General features: G+C 40.9%; 1 protein-coding gene across 4 annotated transcripts in view; it reads left to right on the top strand.

Moving 5' to 3' along the window:
- Positions 1 to 21,485, top strand: part of tnc (tenascin C) — a 65,245-nt gene that overhangs the window by 16,250 nt on the left and 27,510 nt on the right. For 3 of the 4 annotated variants that reach the window (XM_036144672.1, XM_021309169.2, XM_021309171.2), the window contains 6 exons: positions 445 to 598; positions 4,971 to 5,240; positions 6,907 to 7,092; positions 9,709 to 9,798; positions 10,867 to 11,130; positions 20,798 to 21,073. In XM_036144672.1, the coding sequence (XP_036000565.1) occupies positions 445 to 598; positions 4,971 to 5,240; positions 6,907 to 7,092; positions 9,709 to 9,798; positions 10,867 to 11,130; positions 20,798 to 21,073 (1,240 nt within the window). The remainder of the gene's footprint in view (positions 1 to 444; positions 599 to 4,970; positions 5,241 to 6,906; positions 7,093 to 9,708; positions 9,799 to 10,866; positions 11,131 to 20,797; positions 21,074 to 21,485) is intronic. The other variant, XM_021309177.2, reaches the window with a different exon arrangement.

The following is a 21,485-nucleotide window of genomic DNA, read 5'->3' as shown; positions in this document are numbered from 1 at the left end:
TTCGCCATGCGGCACCTTCTAAATTGCAGGTGAAATGACCCTACCTCAGTATTGACAATTACACATTTTCTCTTCCAGCTGAAGCTAAATACAGTCTACCCTGTTGTAAAACCTCTACATTCACCTCCCACCTCCCATTAGAGCATGCATAGATGATATTGAGCGTCCAGTGGAATTAGATACACCAAACAGGAATGTAAAGCACAGCAGTTAAAGTTATTAGCAAGCCCTGACAGATCCAATCATTGTACAAGTGTTGGAGGCTCAGTGCTTTCTGAGTGAAACTTTTCCAAAGGGAGCTACTGGGAACTGCACAAAGACCCTTCCAGCCCAAACACCACCAAGAATGTCATTTTAACTCACTTGCTTGCTTTTACACCCGCTTCTGCACACTTTATGCCAGAACTACTTTTTTGAGGACTGATGTTTTTTTGCTGTTGGCAGAAAGAGGAGGATGGGGAGATCCTTAACTCCCTTGGCCGCCCAGAGACCACCTTTGAGCAGTCAGGTCTGGGACCGGGCCAGGAGTACGAGGTCAAACTGGAGGTGGTGAAGAACAACAAGCGTGGGCCGCCTGCCTCTAAGAACATTGTCACAAGTGAGTTGACGCAGTCTTGCTTTATACTGATACTCACTTGGTGGATTTAATGATATCACGGTCTACTCAGTTCTTCACAGTCCTTCATTTTAACGCATATTTTATTGATCTGTTTATTCATTATTTAATTTAAAAGAAAGTATCCTCTAGTGTAATAACCCAAATGGGATTTGCGTTGCCTCATTGTTCCATACACCATCAATGTTTGGATGTTCATTGTATTGTTACGACGTATATTTCTCCAACACTCAATGCATCCAACTGAGCTTATAATTGATCCCTTACCTTAAAATGCATTGTTACAAACACACATTCAATATCAGAACTAAATGTGAAGAAAGCAGAAAAGGGTTTCAATGCTTTTGCAAGGCACAGCACATTTGTAGTTGTTTCAACAAATCAAGCTATTTATGTAGTTTAACAAACATGCTTGGTTAGTCAGTTGTAGAAAATGTGCATTCTGGTCACCAATTGTACAGCCTTTGTATCTTAAAATGTTGCTCTCACATCCGAGCTGTGTTTAAGCAGCTATTCCTTCTTTCCTTTAGAAACAGGTCGTCACATCTGATAAAATATAAAACAGGAGTCACATATCCTCCCTGTTGTTTGTGGGTAATTTGTTTTCCCTCAGCAGCCTTCAGGTAAGCTACAGCTAAAGGAAAACAGGAGATGAGATAAAGGTGACCCGATATGAGAAATTGTGTTTTTCGGACCACGCTTCTGTTGAGACTTATCACTTTTGATTCATGTTCATGATCAAGTGTGCTTTGCTGCCTTCACCCATATAAATGCAGGTTAGAAAAACAATTGACTGATGGATTCTGGGTGGAAAACTTTATACCCTACAACTCAGCAGAAATTGAAAGATTTATATCAAATAATTGTAAAATCAACCTCTCACAATAGGTTCTACCAACATGTTATTCAAGGACTAGAATAACTCTCCGCTTTATTGTTAACACTAAGACTAGGCGCTGAAAATGCAAAGAGAAGGGTGTTTTTCTCTTCACAAATAAAGGTTTTATAAAGTAAAAGATCGATTTGACCTTAGGTTCAAGTGAAATGGTAAACCAAGCTTTCACCTTTCTATGTCGGCTCATTAGTTTTGTTACCTGGGTTATCCATCTTGCAATCAGTGAAAGCAGAGAGGTGGCACGTCAGCCCTGACTGATTGGCTCATTAGAGATTTCTGCAAAGCTGGTTTACCAGGGGCAATAAGGCTGATATGGATTTCCAGCCCTTGTTGACAAGTAATGACATATTCCAACAACGCCTCTACTTTATAAACCCTAAACTTTTGAAAACTCACAGCTGGAGATCAATACTGTGACCTCTCTGTAAGGGAGCAGGAAAGAAAAAGCTACCTACAGATATTTATTTAGACTGGTGAATAAAGGTCAGATTGGATCAATTTTACTCCAATTTGTCTTTCTTCCACTTTTTCCTCATTTCTAGTGTGGGTCTGACTCTGCCCCATGTCACTGATCCTGGTTCAGGTGATCATAGACAGGATTTGGAGATCTTATTGTGGAGAGTTAGGCCTCTGCTTCAGGATCCTCATGGTCTCATCTTTCCTTTGTGTGTAGAGGATGTTTTTCTATCAGTGTCTCAGGCCAGTGAAACAGTTCCTGCTGTTTGAGAAGATAGTTCAAAACCAATGATTGGAAACAGAGACTGGTCAAGGCTGCACTAGCAGTAGTGAAGTTGTTGCTACAATCAGTCATGGTTTGACTGGAATTGAGCTGAAAAGCAGAGCTCTTGAAAAACTCATCTACATTTCATGATCAAAACAGCAAGATTTCAAAAACAAGCTGCTGATATCAGCTTTCTCCATAGAGTGAGTTGGCTTTGCCTTAGAGATGGGATTAGAACATTCATCATCAGTGGGCATCTCAGAGTACAAACACAGCTCCTCAGCATCAAAAGGAGACAGATGAGCTGAGTTGAAGATCTGGTGAGAAGACCTGCTGAATGCGTCCCTTTGCACATTTTCTGCATGCACACCCCTGGGAAAAGACCCCAGGGCAGACCTAGAACTCAGTTTAATTTTTATATATCCCTTCTGCTCCTGGAATTGTATATTCTAAAACAATTCTTTCTGAGAGTTAGGATGGATGGGTGGAAGGATGGATGAACAGAATCAATAAGGCTTTGATAACATTATGCCTTGCATGTGCTTCTGTACATATTTGTCAGCAATGCTTTGATTATGAATCTCGGAGTTCTTCGTGTCACTTGGCGCTCTATCAAACTCTCCCATTTCTCTGCATTGTGGGATTTGCATGGTTTAAAGGATGTGAATTGCGCATTCTCCCCTCCCCCTTTGAACTCAACACACCATGTGTGAGAGGCACCATTCATTCAAGCAGCCATGCTCAGAGGAACACCAACCTCCCAGGAGAAGACTGCCCTGACACCCCAGTGGCTCTCCTGCAGGCTTGGTCGTAGCCAAATCTTTGCTAAGCTCACATGCAGACGGTATTTTATCAACCTTGCACAGAGGGTTTATGCTTCTTTAAAGTTGTTTGCATGTGACCAATCAATTCAAGTGGCAGTGAAAAGTCATCCTTCATGGTGCTGGGGTTTGATTTGTAAATTATAACTTCAGAATTTTAAGTTGTCTGCCACATGGAGCGTATCTGTATTGAGGAAATGTTTTTATTGATGTACAGTAGTATTCCAGTTTAAATATGTGTCTACCCTACACAAACCACAAACTTATAGTTAATTAAATTTGTTGTCAAAAATTAAGAATTCTAAGTGAGAAAATCCAAATGCAATCATGACTCAAGCAGGAATTCTAATTCGGAAAGTCCAAAGTTGCTGATTATTTCTGACATTGGAATCCAGTAAGTACAAGCTTTGCAATAGTAGCTGGAATAAAGGTTTTATAGATGCAAGTTACGTTAATGTTCACATATAGTGCAGCATGACTTCAAATAGTCAAATAGTTACTTCAGTGTTTGAATGCATTAGTAGTTAGCTTGATCTCTGGCTACAACACATATCCTACTGACTTTCTGATTCGCAACCAAAACACAGCTAGGTTGGGTCTGAGGTGCAGAGACTGGAGTCCTTCCTTCTGAGACAAATGGAATGTGCCTTATAATCAAGGAGACAGTTTAATTAAAATAAAACTCTCAGATAAGACCAAAAAGGTCTTATCTGAGGTAAAGTCTTACTGAGGGAACTTTTTGAACATAAGTCAAATCAGTAAAAGGTGAATAGAAAAACACACATGAATTCCCCTGTACAAAACACTTTTTGACACTAACAAACAGACGATTACCAGGTGTTTGTGCTTTCACAACATGAAGCTGTGATTGTAAGACCAAGAAGGCAGGAAGTATAGCAAATAACAGGCATTCATCTGAGGACTACACAGGACATGTATGTAGGGCATCTCATCCACACAGTGATATATGGCTAAACTCTGTGATCCACATGGTCTGTCCATATGCATTCGATGCCTAAAATGCATAGAAAGCTGTAGTGCACCATGCTTCAAATGTTGCTATCTGGATCAGGTTCTATTAATAAATGTATTCTTGGGAAAGACAGAAACTTGGTCTCCCTAAATGGCCTTAAGGAGTGATTGTATTTGTTCAGGATTACTTGTCATGTGTGACTCAATCTTGCTTTGTGGACAGGTCGCCTGGACTGGTGACCTGTCCAGGGTTGCACCCCACACCTCACCTAATGGCCACTAGAGCTAGGCACCAGAAGCGGGTATAGACGTTGGATAGATGGACTTCACTGGTGCTGTTGACTTTGAGTTGTATTGTTTTTCCTACATTGCTCATCCCGCACTGCCATCTTCACTCTCATGGTTGTGACAGGTCTGTGGCTGCCTCTCAGGCTGAAGTATTGATAGGGTATTGATAGGATTGATGGGTCAGTTTAGCCATAAAGACCGTGTGTAGGTTACAGGTTGAGAGGATAATCTGAAAAGGGCAAGTAGTAAAAGCCCTTTTTTTCGGATTGGTGGTCTGTGTGGTCAAGTTGCCAATTATGAGTTCTAGAGTTCTTAATGAAATCAGAAAAAGTTGTTGAAGCCCACTTATTATTCAGGTGTCTTAGAGAGGCAGGGCATAAGCCACGTCCTAAAGCCTGTGGTCTGACTAGCAATTGATACGTTTATCTAACATTATCAGGAATCTTTCAACAGAAAACCATCCTATTAGTTAGAAACTGTATGACCTAAAACCCTTTCTGAGCCTTGGCGGTTCAGAAGGATAGAAAGATAACGGAACCATTATTACATACAGCAATGCTGACTTGTCCTAATGTTAACTATGGGCTGGTTATGAAAGCACGTTCTGTCTCTGATTGGTTTTACAACGTGTTCTCCTCCACACCTCCACTCCTCCAGTGATCGATGCCCCAAGCCAGGTGGATGTGCGAGATGTGACGGACACCACGGCGTTGGTAACCTGGTTCCAGCCTGTGGCTCACGTGGATGGGGTCAGCGTCTCCTTCGGGCCCAGCTTGAACCCTGCAGATCGTAATGTGGTGGAGCTATCATCTGCTGAGACCCAGTACCACCTGGCTGGCCTCAGCCCTGATACTCAGTACGAGGTCTCTCTGACAGCAAAGAGGGGGGAACAGAGCAGCATACCCATGTACGACTCCTTCCTCACAGGTAAGGCTCCTGGAATCTTCTTCCTGCACAGCTTTCACAGCCAGCTTTAATCAGACGCCCAGAGGCTTTGGCGACCACACACGGTTTTCCTGTTGCTTTGTTTACGAGAGATGTACGTACGTGGATGGATGTGTTCTGTGAGCTTTGATATAGTGCTCCCTGCTGGCTCCGTATATAAGCTCCTGCTGGCACCTGTCTCCGGTCGGCTCCACTGTCGGTATTTTCCATCGTACAATGTGGCGGTTGCTGCAGAATATGAAGTATTTCTATTGCAGGTGTTTAAACAAAACGAGTTCAGCCTTTACACACAGCAAAACAGCACAGGTGCCCGCAAAACACAGCTCATCCAAATTTGAAGGTTTTTAGTGGCTGCAAAGAGCGATTATACTCTTAGGCAGAGCCCAGATGAAAATTGGTAAAATAAATGTCTACTGTCTTTTTTTTTTTTGTAACGCACCTTAAGCCCTCTTATCCACAGACATTGGGCCACCCAGAAATTATCTGCCGTGGGGTATTTAACCCAAACAGCTCATAGAACATTATTACCACTCTACTATGAAAATTCAAACACTTAAAAATGCCGATGGTTCTCTTGTGTGTTGTAGTTCTTGCCATTTAAAAGCTTTGCTGAAATGACGTAGTTTTACAGCACAGGTTTAACTGCAGGGATGTTTCTGACATCTTTTTTTGTCCCTGATACTAATCCAAGTTATTTATAAGTAGCCATCAGCTGATACTGAGTCACAGTCTGATGCTACATTCAACTGAATATGACTAATAACATGCTCACCAATATTTAATAAATTAGAACTTATGAAACAAATAATTTAGTTCAGGAATTAATTTCACTAAGTGAAGCACTTTATGTCAATTAATTACACACAGACTGATGTTTTCAAGCCTTTATTGCAGTCAGTTGTGGTGATTTTCTGCTTTAGAGCTTAATGAAACATCTGAGATAATATAAGATCAATAACAAACCTTTTTTATATAAAAATTGTGTAAAAATTAGCATGACTGATCCAGTCTCCCATTCTTCTTCCTGTTTTTCCTGCAGCTGTTTTGTCGCACCAGGGGTTTCTGCAGCACATCATTATAATGCTGTTCAAACACAAGTTTACTCAGTTTAGAAAGCTACTATAGTGTTCTCTCAACATGTCTGCTGAAACCCACACTCCTCCAACCGGTAGCTAAAGATATCGACACACAGTCTTCAATACACTTACATCTTGCTCCTGCTGTTTTTACGCACTGTAGTGCTAGCCTAACATTAGCATATTTAAATCTGTTTTCCTTTCTTGACAAGTTGGCAACTTAACAACTTTCACCCAATATTAGCGAGATTTTAGACCACAGTAATGCCTTATTTCCAAAACTGCTACAAGCCACAGAGCAGCTAATGTAGAAGCATGCATCATTTTTACTCTTCTAAACAAGCAGCGGGTGATGCTGGGCGCTCCCCATCCCAAAGGCCTCAGCCCCCTAGAGGGGAGAGGCATTCCTCTTGCAACAGCCCCGTTTTTGCCTCCAGACTGCTAATGAATCCCACATACATGAAGCCACTGGTGACTGGCCGCCCTACAGTCAGGGCAGTCTGTGTGGATAGATGATTTATGGGTTGTGCCTGTTTGTTCCATTTTGCATAACATCCATGTCTGTGTTATAGACCTGGACGCTCCCAGAGACCTGCAGACTGTAGAAATAACAGACGAGAGCATCACTCTGGAGTGGAGGAACAGTAAGGCTCAGGTGGACCAGTATCGCATCAAGTACGGCCCGCTCTCTGGAGGCGACCATGGAGAACTGCTCTTCCTCCCTGGACCCAAGGACTCCACACAGGCCAAAATCAGTGGTATGACAGATTTAAATACACCAACACACCAAGTATCCAAACTACAATCAGCAGCTGTTAGATCCTGCAGCCAAAATTCAGAATTGAAAAAGTATGGCAAGGCATTAAATGAGGCATTCTGAGCCTTGTCTAAAGTTCTCCCCTACATAGATGGATTGTTCCAGCCATATGACTTTCATTCTGGTCTGCGCAGAGGTCTTCCCCTCAAGTCCTGGTGTTTCCCCAGGCAAAGCCTTCAGTCATATAACAACTCAGATATAATATAATTATGATTTCATCATCTAATACCTGGCATGTAAAAAGTAAAGTATGTGATTTTACTATTAAAACCTTAATTAGACACTTGTATAAGCTTTTTTCTCTTGAAATTTGAATTACAATCTAAATTTGTTTTAATATCTATTAGACATTAAAGTTGATATATTTAGTTGATATATAGTTCCTTGAATAAACTTCCCAAACTACATTTTGTCAAATTACAAACCTCAATATATTTTACTAGGACTGACATAAAGTGATACATTATTGTAATAAGGAACGTAAATGATACATGATTTACAAAATGTTTTACAAAAAAAAAAATCTTTCCATCCTGTTTTTCCTTTATTCTGTCCTCAGCTACTTTCATAGTCACCTAATTGGTGAATAAAGCTCCATGGGATATATCAGTATCAATCCAGCTGTTCTTTAAAAGGATCAGAGCTTTGTGAGATAACCTGAGGACCTTCAGGGATCCACGGCTCTGGTGGGAGAATCAGGAGTAGGCTAAAGGAGGGCAGTGTTCAAAGAAATCCCACTGAGAGTCTGTGGCCAGACTTGCAAGTTTATAGATGCATTCCATTCAATTTGTCTGAGCTAGAGATTTGGTATAAAAATAATTACTAATCTTAGATGTGTAAACCTGGGACATGTTGCAATTGCAGCAAATGATGGTTCTACAACTTAAAGGGGGTTGAAAATAAATGCATTTTGTACTTTTATGCTATACTTTTCATGAGGTATATGACTTTTGCAGGAGTTTAATTTTGAGGAACAAGAGTTAAAGAGGACTGTATGCTGCATCTTCAGATTACTCTTCTTCCTTGTTACCAGTATGGACTATGTATGATGGTATTTCACATAATGTCTATATACAACTCATTGAAGTCTGTGGTTGTAATCTGCTCTATCAGGTTTAAGCTCTTAGCCTTCCTCCTGGAAGAGCTTGTTTCCGTCTTACTACAAACGTACCTGGAGCTGGACCTGGGTACCTGGATGACGTTTCTGTCTATTGCAAATAAACTATTGACTACTGATAACTACTTCACAGAAACCCCACTCCAAAATATCAAAACAATCTATTTAAGCCTTGTTGTGTATAGGGTGCAGCAAAACTGTTCCCTATAAGTGAAGTGCGCATTTGTAACATATATTAAAAAAAAATCTGGATGCTTCTGTTTTTATAAGGCTGCCTGCTTTTTATAAAATATTTCTTCCTTCCTTTAGATCCTTTAATTTTAAAGAAATATAAAGGATCTAGAACATCTGAAAGCGTATAGCAACCGTTGACTTGAAAATAAATAGCTTAATATGATTTTTTTTTTTATTGGAGGTATGTTTTGTTGATCTATTTTCAAAACGATCGTCAGTATTTCCAACCAGTTCCTTTTCCAAAACTGGATTTCTTCCTGTTTGTCGTGGTACATGTTTGCCTGCATAACACAGTAACACTTTCTTTGTGAAGAAAATCAGCAGTGGGTGTCTTGCATTCAGTCCTGAAAGGGGAAACAGTGCTTTTTGTTTGACTGTGAGAATTTGCCCGTTGAAGAAAAGCGAATAGCTTATCCTCCTCCTGCACCGCTGACGGTATCCAGCCACGCATTGATGCACACGGTGTTCCTTTGCTTGCTTGTTTGTATGCTGCAGTACTTCAGTACAGCATGATTAGACAACATTAGAAACAAACAAACACCAAAAAAAAGCTTCAAAAATGAACTAGTTGAGTCTTTGTTTGACCCACTTCTTTGTCCTTGGGAGGCCCGTCCAATGAAAATAAAGCACTGTGTCCATTCAGCTGACATCCACCCCCACCCCTCTGCTTCCACACACACCTCAGCACTTCTTTCACACACTTATTATCTGTAATTGCCTTCACGCTCGTGATTTTATTGATAATGAGTTTCCTGGGCATTAGGTGTAATTTCATGCAGGAAAGCCCTGCGCACCGTGACCTCTGTGGGAGTTAATAAAGGAATTAGAAGCGATCAGTGTGAGAGAGGACTTGATTGTAAAGACCAAACAGCCCCCGGAGCCCGCTGTATCACTGCGAGGAGTGTTCCTGATCTGCAACAAGGGCTCTATAGATCCATCAATGCAAATACGACGCTGATGTTCCACAGCGAACACAAGCATACCATGAAATGCAATTAGGCTCCAATCTATTGTGCAATCAAGCCACAAGAGAGCGTTTTTGTGGCCCCGGAGCCATTAGCTGCAACAGCTGGCCACTTGACTATAAACACTCCCTCACTTCATTTGTTGACACCTCAGTGGATTTGCTCAAACAACATACGATGGAGTTTTTTTTTTTCCTTCTCTTCCTCATATCACAGTTTTCACGTTCCTTGTGTTCTGCAGGCCTGAGACCAGGAACGGAGTATGGGATGGGAGTAACGGCGGTGAAAGATGAGCGGGAGAGTCTGCCGACAACCACCAACGCTGTGACAAGTGAGATATCTTCACCTTTAAATAATTACCTGTTGTTTTTTTTAGGAAACCCTAAATGCTAAAAAAAATATGTTAAACCCAGTAACTTGGACCAAAGGTCTATTTAATAACTGAAACAAACTAGCATAATTGATGTTACAACAAAATGGTAAAATAAAACAGAGAAACTTAAAAGTCAAAACAATTTGAAGGTGAGAAACACAAAAATGACCACAATAGATAGGAGTAGGATTAATTGTTACACGTGTAAGCAGTTGTCCAGAACTGTGATTTATTACAGAGAAGTTTACCTCTGGTCATTGTGTTTAGTTAACATGTAAGAACATCCTAAACCTCGTGTCGCTAGCCTTTGGGGAAAACCTGAATGTTGAAAAATGAATGATGGGTAAAAACTAGTATCCTCACACATTTTGTTCCTTTTAAACCTCAAGTTGCTGCACCAGCTGCAAGGACAGAAGTCTCTAAACTCTGCATGGAGGTGGAGGGAAAATGGAAGGATAGATGGATTCGCCAATCTTATCAATCCAAAACACATCAAATTATGTTGCCTTTTTGCTTATTTTCTCTACAATCTACATTGTCAAGGGATCCAAGGGATCAAAGAGAATTTTAGAAAACCAACTCTGTAACCGTAATTATCATGATAGGTTGATGAAAATCATAGATTTTAGGATATTTCTTAAGACAGTGCGATACATTTTCTCTCATGTTTTCATGGATGTTGCTACATTTCTAACAAAAAATGCAAAAAACAATCTGAACAAATATTGCCATTGTAACTGTGTGCCGTTCTTTCCTCAAATAAAAACCACAACCCCAACCTGGGACAAAATAGCAGATAAAATACATCATACCTTTCTATCCTCAGTGTCAGAATGTATTTCCAGTATTGCATGTTAAAACGTTATCTTTATCATGTTTCCTATAGAATAAATGAAAGGGTTTAAGAAATTATTTTAGAAAACATAATTGGGTGAATATTTCTGAGAGATTTATGATTAGGAAAACAAGGTCAAATCAGTTTCATTTCTATTTACTTTCAAAGCTCTTCTTCTTTATATCAAACAGTGTTGGACGCCCCCAAAGACCTGACTGTAGCAGAGGTAACGGAGACCACCATGATGCTGGAGTGGAAGCGGCCCCATGCCAAGCTGGACTCCTACAGACTGGTGTACGTGTCGGCCGATGGTCAGAGGGCTGAGGACACGGTCCCAGGAGGCTCAGAGTCTCACACCCTGAGGGGTCTGGACCCTGGCATGATGTACACCATCAGCATCACTGCAGAGAGGGGCCGCAGGACCAGCGTACCTGCCACCGTCTCAGCTCCCACAGGTAAGCACATCCCTCCCAAAAGTCCCCGCAAAACCGGCTTTGTGTGGTTCCAAAACAGCATAGCATGTAAAATACTGTACAAATTAAGCTATGGTTACACATTTCACATTTACTTTTAAATAATGATGTCGATGTTTCAGATACTGACATGAACTTAACTGATCGTTAAAGTAATAGGAGCCTCTTAACTTTGCAGCATTTAACTTTAGCCAAGAAGGTTGTGTTCATGGTATGTCGCTGCTGATTAACTTTGTTTTTTATGAAAATATTTGTGCAGGTTCGCATAACTTTAGAGATTTAGATAATTTTTTTTAGTTTAGATCTGAAACCAGGGTCCATTTTATTTAGTATTGAAGGTTTATCCAGTCTCAGGCCAGCAGGGGAAAAGAATGGTGACAGCAGTTCTCATCTGGCTCGAGTCAATGTCCAACTCACTTTATATTCTCCTGATCTTATCTATAAAGCATGAGGGAGGCCTTAGATGTGAGATGAAATGCAGGAGTACCTTATTGTAAATTACATGTTATAGCTGTGAGTATACCCATTCCTGCTTCGCTTCCTCTGGTGAGCCTACCACTCAATTCTGCACACTGCCATTAGGCCGTTCTGTAAAAGAGCTTTGATATTATTCTCATTCAGGCTCAGCTCTGATGAGAGGTCTTTAAAATTTGCCCAAAAGATTAATGAAGACTTCCTGTAATAGTTTGAAGAAAAAAATGCAGTTTGAAATCATTATCTGTTATTACACAAGGTTGAACTCGGCACACTGTCATGCAGGGTCATTCACCACAGAAACCTATGACTTTGATCAAAGAGGGAGGAGCTAAAGTGATGTCATCAATTTTCTGTACCAATGTATTGTACAACGGTACATAAGGAAACACTCAAATTTTGGAGTGGGTCTGATAATGCATCAGGGTGATATATCCATTTGAAATATTCTAAGGGATGCAGTTGATTCAAATTCTAGTCCAATCCAACTGTCTAGTTTTTATATCCAGCTGGGAACAAATCCAACACTGACTGTTCAAGGTGGGATTCAGCATCGCCTTGCTCTGTGTCATCAGACAGATTGAAACCTATAAGTCAGAGTGTAAAAGGAATTAAGTCACTTCCTGTTCGAAGCTTCCAGGGTTAAGGTTATGTCATCAGTTTACCATATCATTGTGTTCAGCAGTGATCCATGATGAAACACACATTTAGTGCAGATCTTATGATGTCTCAGGAATATACAACTGTTCGAAATATTCTAGACTTCTAAGTCAGAGCGTAAAAGAAGGACATCCACCAGCGAAACGTGGGGTTTCCTGTTCTAAGTCTGTGGGGCTAAAGAGATGTCAGCAAACGTCCCTGTGAACGTGTTGAGTGCTGGTCTGTGATGACACACAGAAAGTCTGGTACAGCTACGACCCTTTGTGTGAAAGTTATTCCTTAAGGCTTGGCCACGCCTGCATGCTCTGATGCAACAGAAAGCTTTTGATAACCTTTTGACAACAGGGAAGTCTCTCTGTGGCAGCAACTTTTTTTTTTTACATGATTGAGATGATTGCAAAGTGGCTTTTTGTTTTCTTAGTAATTTTTGAATAGTTTTCCACCAACTTATATCATGACTTAAGGGAGTACATGATGGCATGTTCTCCATCCCAGAGCCCTACCCTAGGCCAAATTTTGGCACTACTGGCATTCCATACAGACTTTCATTTTTGGAGTATTCAGATGTGTATGTAGTTAGAGGCAAAGCTGTACTGGCAGTAAGACAAGGATACAACATGACTGGTAAGTAGATAACAAATAGGCTACATGCTCACAATAAGTTGTTATCATTAAGTGGAGGACAAATGGATGTATTCACTGTTGGACCAGAAATAAGGGCAAAGTAATAGTTGCTTCTCTGATCACATTGCTGATTTCCTTCCTTCTTGGTGTTGCATACTCCAGAGCGGCAACACTGTAAGAATTGCTCCTTTAATTGCATTGCTCACAATGAAGGTAATTGGTCGACAGATCATCAATACCAGACTGATGCATTCCTTCTTAAATGCTGTGGAAACCCCAAGGGTGCACACATTCTTTTTTCTTTTCCACTTTGATATGATAGAATACATAGAACTTTAATTAGCATATATCTGCACTGTCTCAGTGTTTTGCTTCGGAATCCAAATGCAGATTCTGCAGCTCTCTACTTCAAAAAACTCTAATCTGCAGCTCAGGTATTGAATTTATCATGTACCAAATTCATCCTACAGGATGTTGGAATCTGAAATTTAAACCTCATCGAGCCAAAGCCAGACGAGCAGATCCTGAAAACACACACACACACAAAAAAAAAAACAGACTAATCTCTATTCAGCACTTTAGGGAAAATAATAGAGAATGAAGAGGCTTGTTTTGCTAAAATGTGGTAGGAATAATAAAGTGTAACTGTAGCTTACTGTTTCCAGGAGGGTTTTAGCTGGTGGTACCGAGTTAAAGAGGGTCTCCCCCCCCCACCCCTACCCCCTACCTCCTTTTTTCACAACTGTAGCCAAACCAAGGCAATGAATTGAATTCATTGTTGTTTCTCCATGTAAGTCACTGTGTACCCCCCTCCTGCGGCTAACTTAAAGCATATGGAAGTATTTCTGTCTTTTCCCATTTTTGCTACCTAAAACATGAAAAAGTAAATGAGGTGATTGTGTATAGTTCATGCTGTGGTTAGGATGCCTCCAAGACAAATATTCCACAAGGTAATTCTGACAGCTCTGCACTGAGGGTCTGTTAAACGCATGAAAATCAGTCGTATCGATGGCAGAAATCGACACGACTGAAGGCTCTCTTTGTTTCCTTCTCGGGGATCGTAAGCTGCATGTGTGCTGGGGTTGATAAGTGAGTCAGTTAATTTATGTGTGCCTTTTAGTATATGACAAACCTTGCATCTGCGTCCAAGCAACGATAATTTCACCCATGCATCAAAGATGAAATTCCAGGAGAAACTTGGAGCGGACTTTTTAATGTGGGAAACAGCCTGGACATGTGCGCAGCCCTGTGCAGGGTTCATTCATGTGTTAATTAGCGGCGTGAGCCCCGCTCTCCTCTGGTTTTTGTGCGATTTGACCACGATGAACTGTGGGTCTGTCTGATAAAGGGACACATGCTGGGAGTCCTGCTAAATCGTTGTCTTCCCAATCAGCAGCCGTCTAATCCACAGCCGGGAGGTTTATACCATCTCTAAACGCGGACACAAGCATGGATCATGTTGGTTTTACAGGAGGGGGTGGATGGGTGGAAGGTGGCTCAAGTGGGGGGGGGGAGGTTGTGGTTGCACCTGAACAATCAGAAAGGGATTAGGATTAAAAATCTGATGTCAGATGTTTAACAACAACCCCCTGAAAAGACCCGCTTAGTAAGAACACCGTCCAAATATGTGCTTCATGGTTTTAAGGTACTCTTACTAAAAATAATTAGAGGCGTAACGGTTGACAAATATCATGGCCTGATATGTATTCCGGTTTTAAAGTCACAGTTTGGTACGTTTTTGGTATGTTTCAGGCCATAAAAAGAGATAAAAATATTAGAATTTTTTGTGTTTCATTTTGTTCCACAAAACATGGAACGTTTAGAGCTGACTACAGATTTGGTTGTCTTTCTTTCAATGGATATGTAGTTTAAGCAGGCATAGCCAATCCCTAGATTGTTAGTAGATTACATCACAATATAACACTTGAAAATGGTCAATGCTCCTGTTTAGAAAATCTTCAATAAGACTGTGCCCATATTTGAGGATAAAACACGTTTAAATCATGTAGGAGTTGTTCTCATATTTTGTCAGCGTAGTGTCCCAGCTGTACCTGAACGCAGCATGGTAAACTGTTGGGGAAATCCCCTCTCATCAGCAGATATTCTTTTAGCTCTTATAGCTCCTGTTCTTTGACCTCTCATAAGGTCAGGAGGAAAGGATCGAGCTTCGGGCTGCTGTGCCGATTTCGGACAGCCTTCCCATACGTCCTTACCCAACGGAAATGCAAATGGATGATGTGAATCAAATCCAGGCCTACAGCCTTCTGAAAAAGAACTACAAAAAAATGCTAGTTAGACAAATGTAGCAAATGGCTGAGGCTCTTGTTAAAACTTATTTTATTCAGACTTTCCTGTTCTAAGAGTAACCGCTCCAATGGCTTGTCATTGCCTTTAAAAGAGTTGACATACTGGCGATGATTTTGTTATATTGATTTTAATTGTTTTAAATTTATGAATAGGTTTTGTTTTAATTTTTTATCCCTCCTGGTATCAGCTTGGTTAGTTAACTCCTTTTCCAATTCAATGAAATCTAACCAGGGCAGGCCTGTGACTGGCAGCTTCTTTCTTGTAATGAAGTATGACCTGGTACTGCTCAGGTCTGTTGAATTGTTCTGTTTTTTTTTTTGTTTGTTTTTGACTGGTAACTGGTGAGGGCTGGTCAAACTAAAAAAATGTCAGATTCTGTAGCTCTATTTCTATTTACTTTTTGGAGCTGCATGACAAATGCAGAAGTAAAAACATTTCTGTTTTTAATAATTTTTTTCCCCAGCTTAAACCTCTATACTGTCCAAAGTTCAGTAATTATTATTAGAGATGCACAATAGGCCTGCATTATTGGCCTAGAAAATGCTGTAGGTTGGATGTTACATACAGTATATGCACTGAGGGATCTTTGGTCAGCGGAGCAGACAGCTCCGGGCAGCTCTCCCTGCTGCGGGCTTCTCTCAGGCTTCAGCGAGAGCAGCAGGCTGCTCCGTCGACAGAGTGGGTGGCTAACAGCAGGGAAGATCATTGGGACTATTCTCGCAGAGATCAGAACTATATATACCACAGCAAACAGCCTTAAAAGGGAGGCAACCGGACCTTCGCTCAGTTTTTGTGAAAAGTGATGATGATGATGGACAAATGGATGTTGCCCTTAGCCTGCCCTTAAAAGCTCTGCTATTATCTGTGTCTGGACTTGATAACTAGAGACTTACAAAGTTCTATGCTAGCTCTTCACTTTTACTATGCAGTAGGATGATGCCCCATCAAATTCTGTTGTTACCTATAATTGTTGTTATTATGGCAATGACAATAAGGTATTGATTGATAGACTGAAAATTACATAATGTACAAAATTACAAATGGAAGTGAAAAAATTGTACAATTATTTCTGACAGCAGTCAGGAAAGATGCTCTAAATTACATTCAGACCAGCATTGGTGCTTACGAGCAACTGTGTGACCAGAATGACCAACTTTATAGAGGCATTGAATGAAAGCATCTGAATTTTAACAAACAACTGTAGATAAATATGTGAAAAAGCAGAAAAATAACCTACTGGAACACATAAAAGTGTAATTCTAACACAAGATAGACCATCTCAATAAAAAAAGATATAGCTTTAACATTCTATCTTTTTTTTTATTTCAAATCTTACCCAGTTCTAACTTTGAGGGGATTGCTACACTGTTCTAATGGCGCTTTAAAAACCTAATTTGTGTAAACTCCACAAGGCTGTCTAAAGTCAGTTTCTTCACAGGAAGATGATGTTTAGCCATAAAAAGCCGTGTCAAATTAAGGCTGCACATCTGAGGATTAAAAAGGAAGTCACATGAATAAGAAATGTGCCGTTCATACGACACTGAGAAGAAAGAGACAACTGTAGCTGCTAAACTACGGCAGTTATGAAGAGATGTGCGGACATTACTATTGACACTTAAAACTGACAGAGACCAGATCAAAACCAAAAACCACAGATAAGCAATGCATTTTCTCTCCTGAGAAACATGACGCTTACAGGCAGCACTCGCGGTGGCTTTGATGGTCTGGCTGCCGACTCCAGTAGAATTGTCGTTGCTGTGGAACAAAACAGTGTTGTGTCCTTGTCCCTCAGCTTTGAGTCATTCCTTCCTGTGAAACCAAGTCTCCAACGGTTTTTATAATCCTGGGGCTGAAAGTCTCTCCAACAAAGGGATTGCTTTTGGTGGCAGCAGATAAATCTGTTGTCCTTATGTGTTTACTTTCACGGAGGTCACCCATATTTTCCCTGTGATGATGATCCTGGGGAAAATTAAGAGTGCTCACTCTGTGCTTTTTAGTGATGATGACAAGACGGCCACTTATCCACATATTCCCAGAACAAAGGTGTTCATTTGTCTGTTTACAGGAATAAACGATAATCTGAGGTTTTAAGCAGCACTTCATCAGTTCCCTACCTGCTTTAAAAGAACAGAGAAAGGCAGAACGCGGTTTATTTGTGTTTCACATTTGCAAGTTTTCTTTGGCTCTAAAATATGATATTTTGTCTTTCATATTCATCTATACTGTAGCAAAAAAGTTGCAACCTTGGAGTTTTTATCTGTGCAATGCTGCTGATGTTCCTCCTATGAACACAAGTTATTTTGGCACTGATGCCAGGAAGCTTTGAAGTGTTGAAGCTGTTATTTGTTAGGATTCTTCCTCTAAACCTGTCTTTATTTACTCAGCAGCATGGGGGCTCTTTCCAAATTCTTTACACAATATTTGTTGAGTAGTTTATTTACAACCACAGCGCTGTCCTTACACGAACCGCCTTCTACCCAGCCTTGGCGCCGTGACGTGTGTGGTTTTCCATTGTCTTGCTGCAAAAGCACGCATGCTTTGTTCAAAGATGCACTCTTTGTCGACCAATGTTCATAATTGTACTTTGAGTATGATTATTGTGGTTGTTTTGAAAACAGACCAAAAATGATCGCCGAATATTTCATATGAGTCCCTCTGTATAGAGTTGCTGTGGTTTTCTGAACTGTGCTTTGAGTCTCCCACACAAATTACCACTTGGTCAGATAATGTCCTGATCAGAGAAGAAAATGCCATTTTTCGACAAATCAAAGTCAACAAGTCTATCCGAGTTATTCAGTTTAGAGGTGTGAGGGTAATTACACAGGGAGGAGACTAAATTCTTCAGAGATTCCCTGATATAATTTAAACTGCTCACACCGAAAACAGGTAATTAAGCAGATTCTACAGCATTTTGTTTGTCATTTTCATCATTTATATATGTATTTATATATATATATATATATACGTCTATACGAATGGCAAGTGAACTTTTTCTCTCAGCTCACTTTTTATTTGTAGACATTGGACATAAAGTGTGTCATAGCACTTCACACAGCATTAGCATGCTTCATAAACACAACACAATATTTGGGAGCAATTGTTGGGTCTCTCTTTTGTTTTCCATTTTACAGAATGGTAATGCATGAAACCGACTAGATGCATGAAATGTGAGGTCATTGTCCTGCATGCAAGACCCTTGATTGAGAAACGGCACAATTGTACCATATCCACCAAGCTTTTTCTCAATGTGTAACAAAACAACCACAAACCTCAACAGATTTGATTGGGATTTCATGTCCTTTCTGAAACTCCTTATTAAAATCCAGTGCAAACTGTTGTGTTCAGGTGTTAGCACCTTAGTAGACAGAGTCTATCTGTGGTTAAATCATCTCAGCAAACCCATCAGTTCTGGTTCTGGCCTAAGAGGTTGGTTAGAGAACACCCAGCATCATAAAGACCAAGAAATGCAGCAGACAGGTCAGGGAGGAAGTCATGGAGACGTTTAAAGCAGGTTCTAAAGCAATATCCCAAAATTAGAACATCTCACAGAGCTCTGATCAACATGGAGAAATATGGCACACCTTGAAACCTACCAAGACATGGTTGTCCACCTGAACTGACAGCGTCAAGTAGAGAAGGGGTCAAGAGAGTAGTTGTAACTGTGGAGGAGCTCTAGAGATCTGGAGCTCAGGTGGGAGAATCAGCACATGCCACTGTAGGTTTATGCAATCCATGTATCATTTTCCTTCTACTTCTACAATGATACATTACTGTGGGTTGGTCCTTCACATTAATTACCAAAAAGATGCATTGAAGTTTGTGGTTGCATTGTGAAAAAGCTCTATAAGTACTTTATCCAGGCACTGTATCAGTGGTGCAAAGCCCAAGACACACTGGATCCGAATTAGCATCCGGTTTGGACGTTAAAACGGATCATATGACGTCGTAACAATTACATCTGGTCCATGTGAAGCACTTTCAGTTCTCTGCAACTGTGTCTGCGTAGTTCCGACCAAGGTAGACCCTGGCCTATCTTGACCAGAACTACGCAGCAATATGACGAGAAAGTCATGAGTCAGACAGGAAAAGAGTCACGTTGGCAAAGTAAAACACATCCGCCAAGGCGTAAAATTCTACGTAAAGTCTCTGAACCGCAAAGTAAACGGTAGATTTCCGGAAATACCCCGCTCATTAAGTAATCCATAAAACATTTCAATAAATTACAATAAATGAACATTATATAACAATAAACAGAGTAGTTAGCCATGGTAGGTCAGAAGTACAGTCAACAGATAAGAACATCTGCATTAGGTTTACTACCCGGCGCATTAAAGCTAGCGGGATTTCCAGAATTTCCAGTATTCTCGCGTGGATACTTGATCTCGTGGCTCAGTAGAGGGACCCTCTATGCCAGTATGGGGCGTGAAGGATCGAACGCAAATGGTGGGTCTTGGGCTTAAGGGTCAGGACCATGTCTCTCACTCTGTAAACTGTAGTCTGTGGCAGATGAGCCTGAGTGTATCAAATGGCAGATATCAGCTGGAAGCAGTGATATCTGAGGGGACCACTTGATACGTAAGGACGCATTCTTAACAGCATGCGCTTGTTGTGATGGTCTGTTGAGTTTCGGATAAAAAAAACACACACACACACACCTTCATTAAAGAAACGACAGAAAAGAAAATGTTGTATAAGGAATCCTTTCGAAGAATTGAAAGTTTTCTCCTGTGCCTCAGCTTAGCGGCACAAGTCCACCTTCATGTCTCTTTGTCCACATGATCAGCGTCCCTCCACACATCCCATCACGCTCCCCTTTGTCCACAATGTAATTTCCTCTCCTGCGTGTCACACTGCAAACAGCAGATAATGGCAGCCAGAATGTTTATCTGTGCCATCTATTTCTTTCTCTTTCCAGACCACTCTCTGAATGCTTGCACATATAATAGGCTTCAATTACAGGCTGCTGCGCGTGGCTCTGCATGGCCTCCCCATAGGTTTGAAGTGGATGGCGTACTTCAGCCTCGCCAGGCGGGCTACGCTGCACCTTCAAATGTTAATGGCTCATTCACAGCCATTAATGGGCACAAGCTGCATCAGCATGTCTGCGCGCTGCGTTTTATCATTATGTCTTTCCACTTATATGGTAATATACAGGAGCGGCTACAGGCAGCTGTTGATAATGAGGCTGTTTGGTCCCTTTGGCCTTTGTAGTGGAAATACGGGAATACTTTGACTCCAGACAAAGTAAAGGCTTTCCTTTATTATCCGGGGAGCAAAATGAAGTAATTGAAATACAAATGAGATGCCATCATTGTTGAACTCCTTCTCAGCTGTTTTGCAAAGGTTCTGCTTTGTTTGTTTTGGGTGTTTCATGTGTGCATCGGTGTGTTCAAACAGGATGTCCTGAGTTTATGCTCGTCTGCTGTCGTCACGTTTTGCAAACAATTTGGTTTTCAAAAACTGTTCTTATTTGTAGTCCAGTTCTGTCTGTCTAAACATTTAACCGTCTGCTTTGAAACCCAGAACCCCATCTAACATTTTGTGTTTACATTTTGTGATGCTGACGTGTTTTGTCGTCGGCCAGCGGAGGAGATGCCAGCGGTGACCAACGTCACGGTCAGCGACGTGTCATGGGAGAGCTTCCTCCTGTCCTGGTCCATTGATGATGGGGCGCTCGAGGCATTTCTGATTGAGATTACCGACGAGGAGACGGGAGCCGAGTGGCAAAACCACACGGTACCCGCGGACACTCGCAGCCTGGTCATCTCAGGCCTCTCCCCCAGCACCTGGTACAGGGCCAGTGTGTACGGGGTGCACAGGGGGTCCCTCCTAGACCCTGTCTATGCAGACACCATTACAGGTACAAATGCAATCAGCACTGGGGCCTTCGCTCCGTCCTCTGCTTCCTTCACTTTCTACTGAACACAATTCATTTACTGGCACTTCTCAATGCTGTCTTCCTATATTTTCATGGGAAAATATACGTATAATATAAGCTTAGATTATGAATAATTGTTCATGACATATCAAACAAGTCTCTCTCTCTCTTAATATACATACATATGTATGTGTGTATATATATATATGTGTGTGTGTGTGTGTGTGTGTGTGTGTGTGTGTGTGTGAGTGTGTATATATATATATATATATATATAAAATAAAAGTACATAATAAAAATAGAGAAGCAGTCTTTAAAAATGTTATTATTATTTAAAAAATGCATTATCATTAATAAAATGTTTAATCAGTTTAGAAGTCTAAGAAGCATAGCA

Source organism: Fundulus heteroclitus, chromosome 12 (assembly GCF_011125445.2).
Source record: "Fundulus heteroclitus isolate FHET01 chromosome 12, MU-UCD_Fhet_4.1, whole genome shotgun sequence".
Lineage (NCBI taxonomy): Eukaryota > Metazoa > Chordata > Actinopteri > Cyprinodontiformes > Fundulidae > Fundulus > Fundulus heteroclitus.
This window is presented reverse-complemented; position numbering and strand designations above follow the sequence as displayed.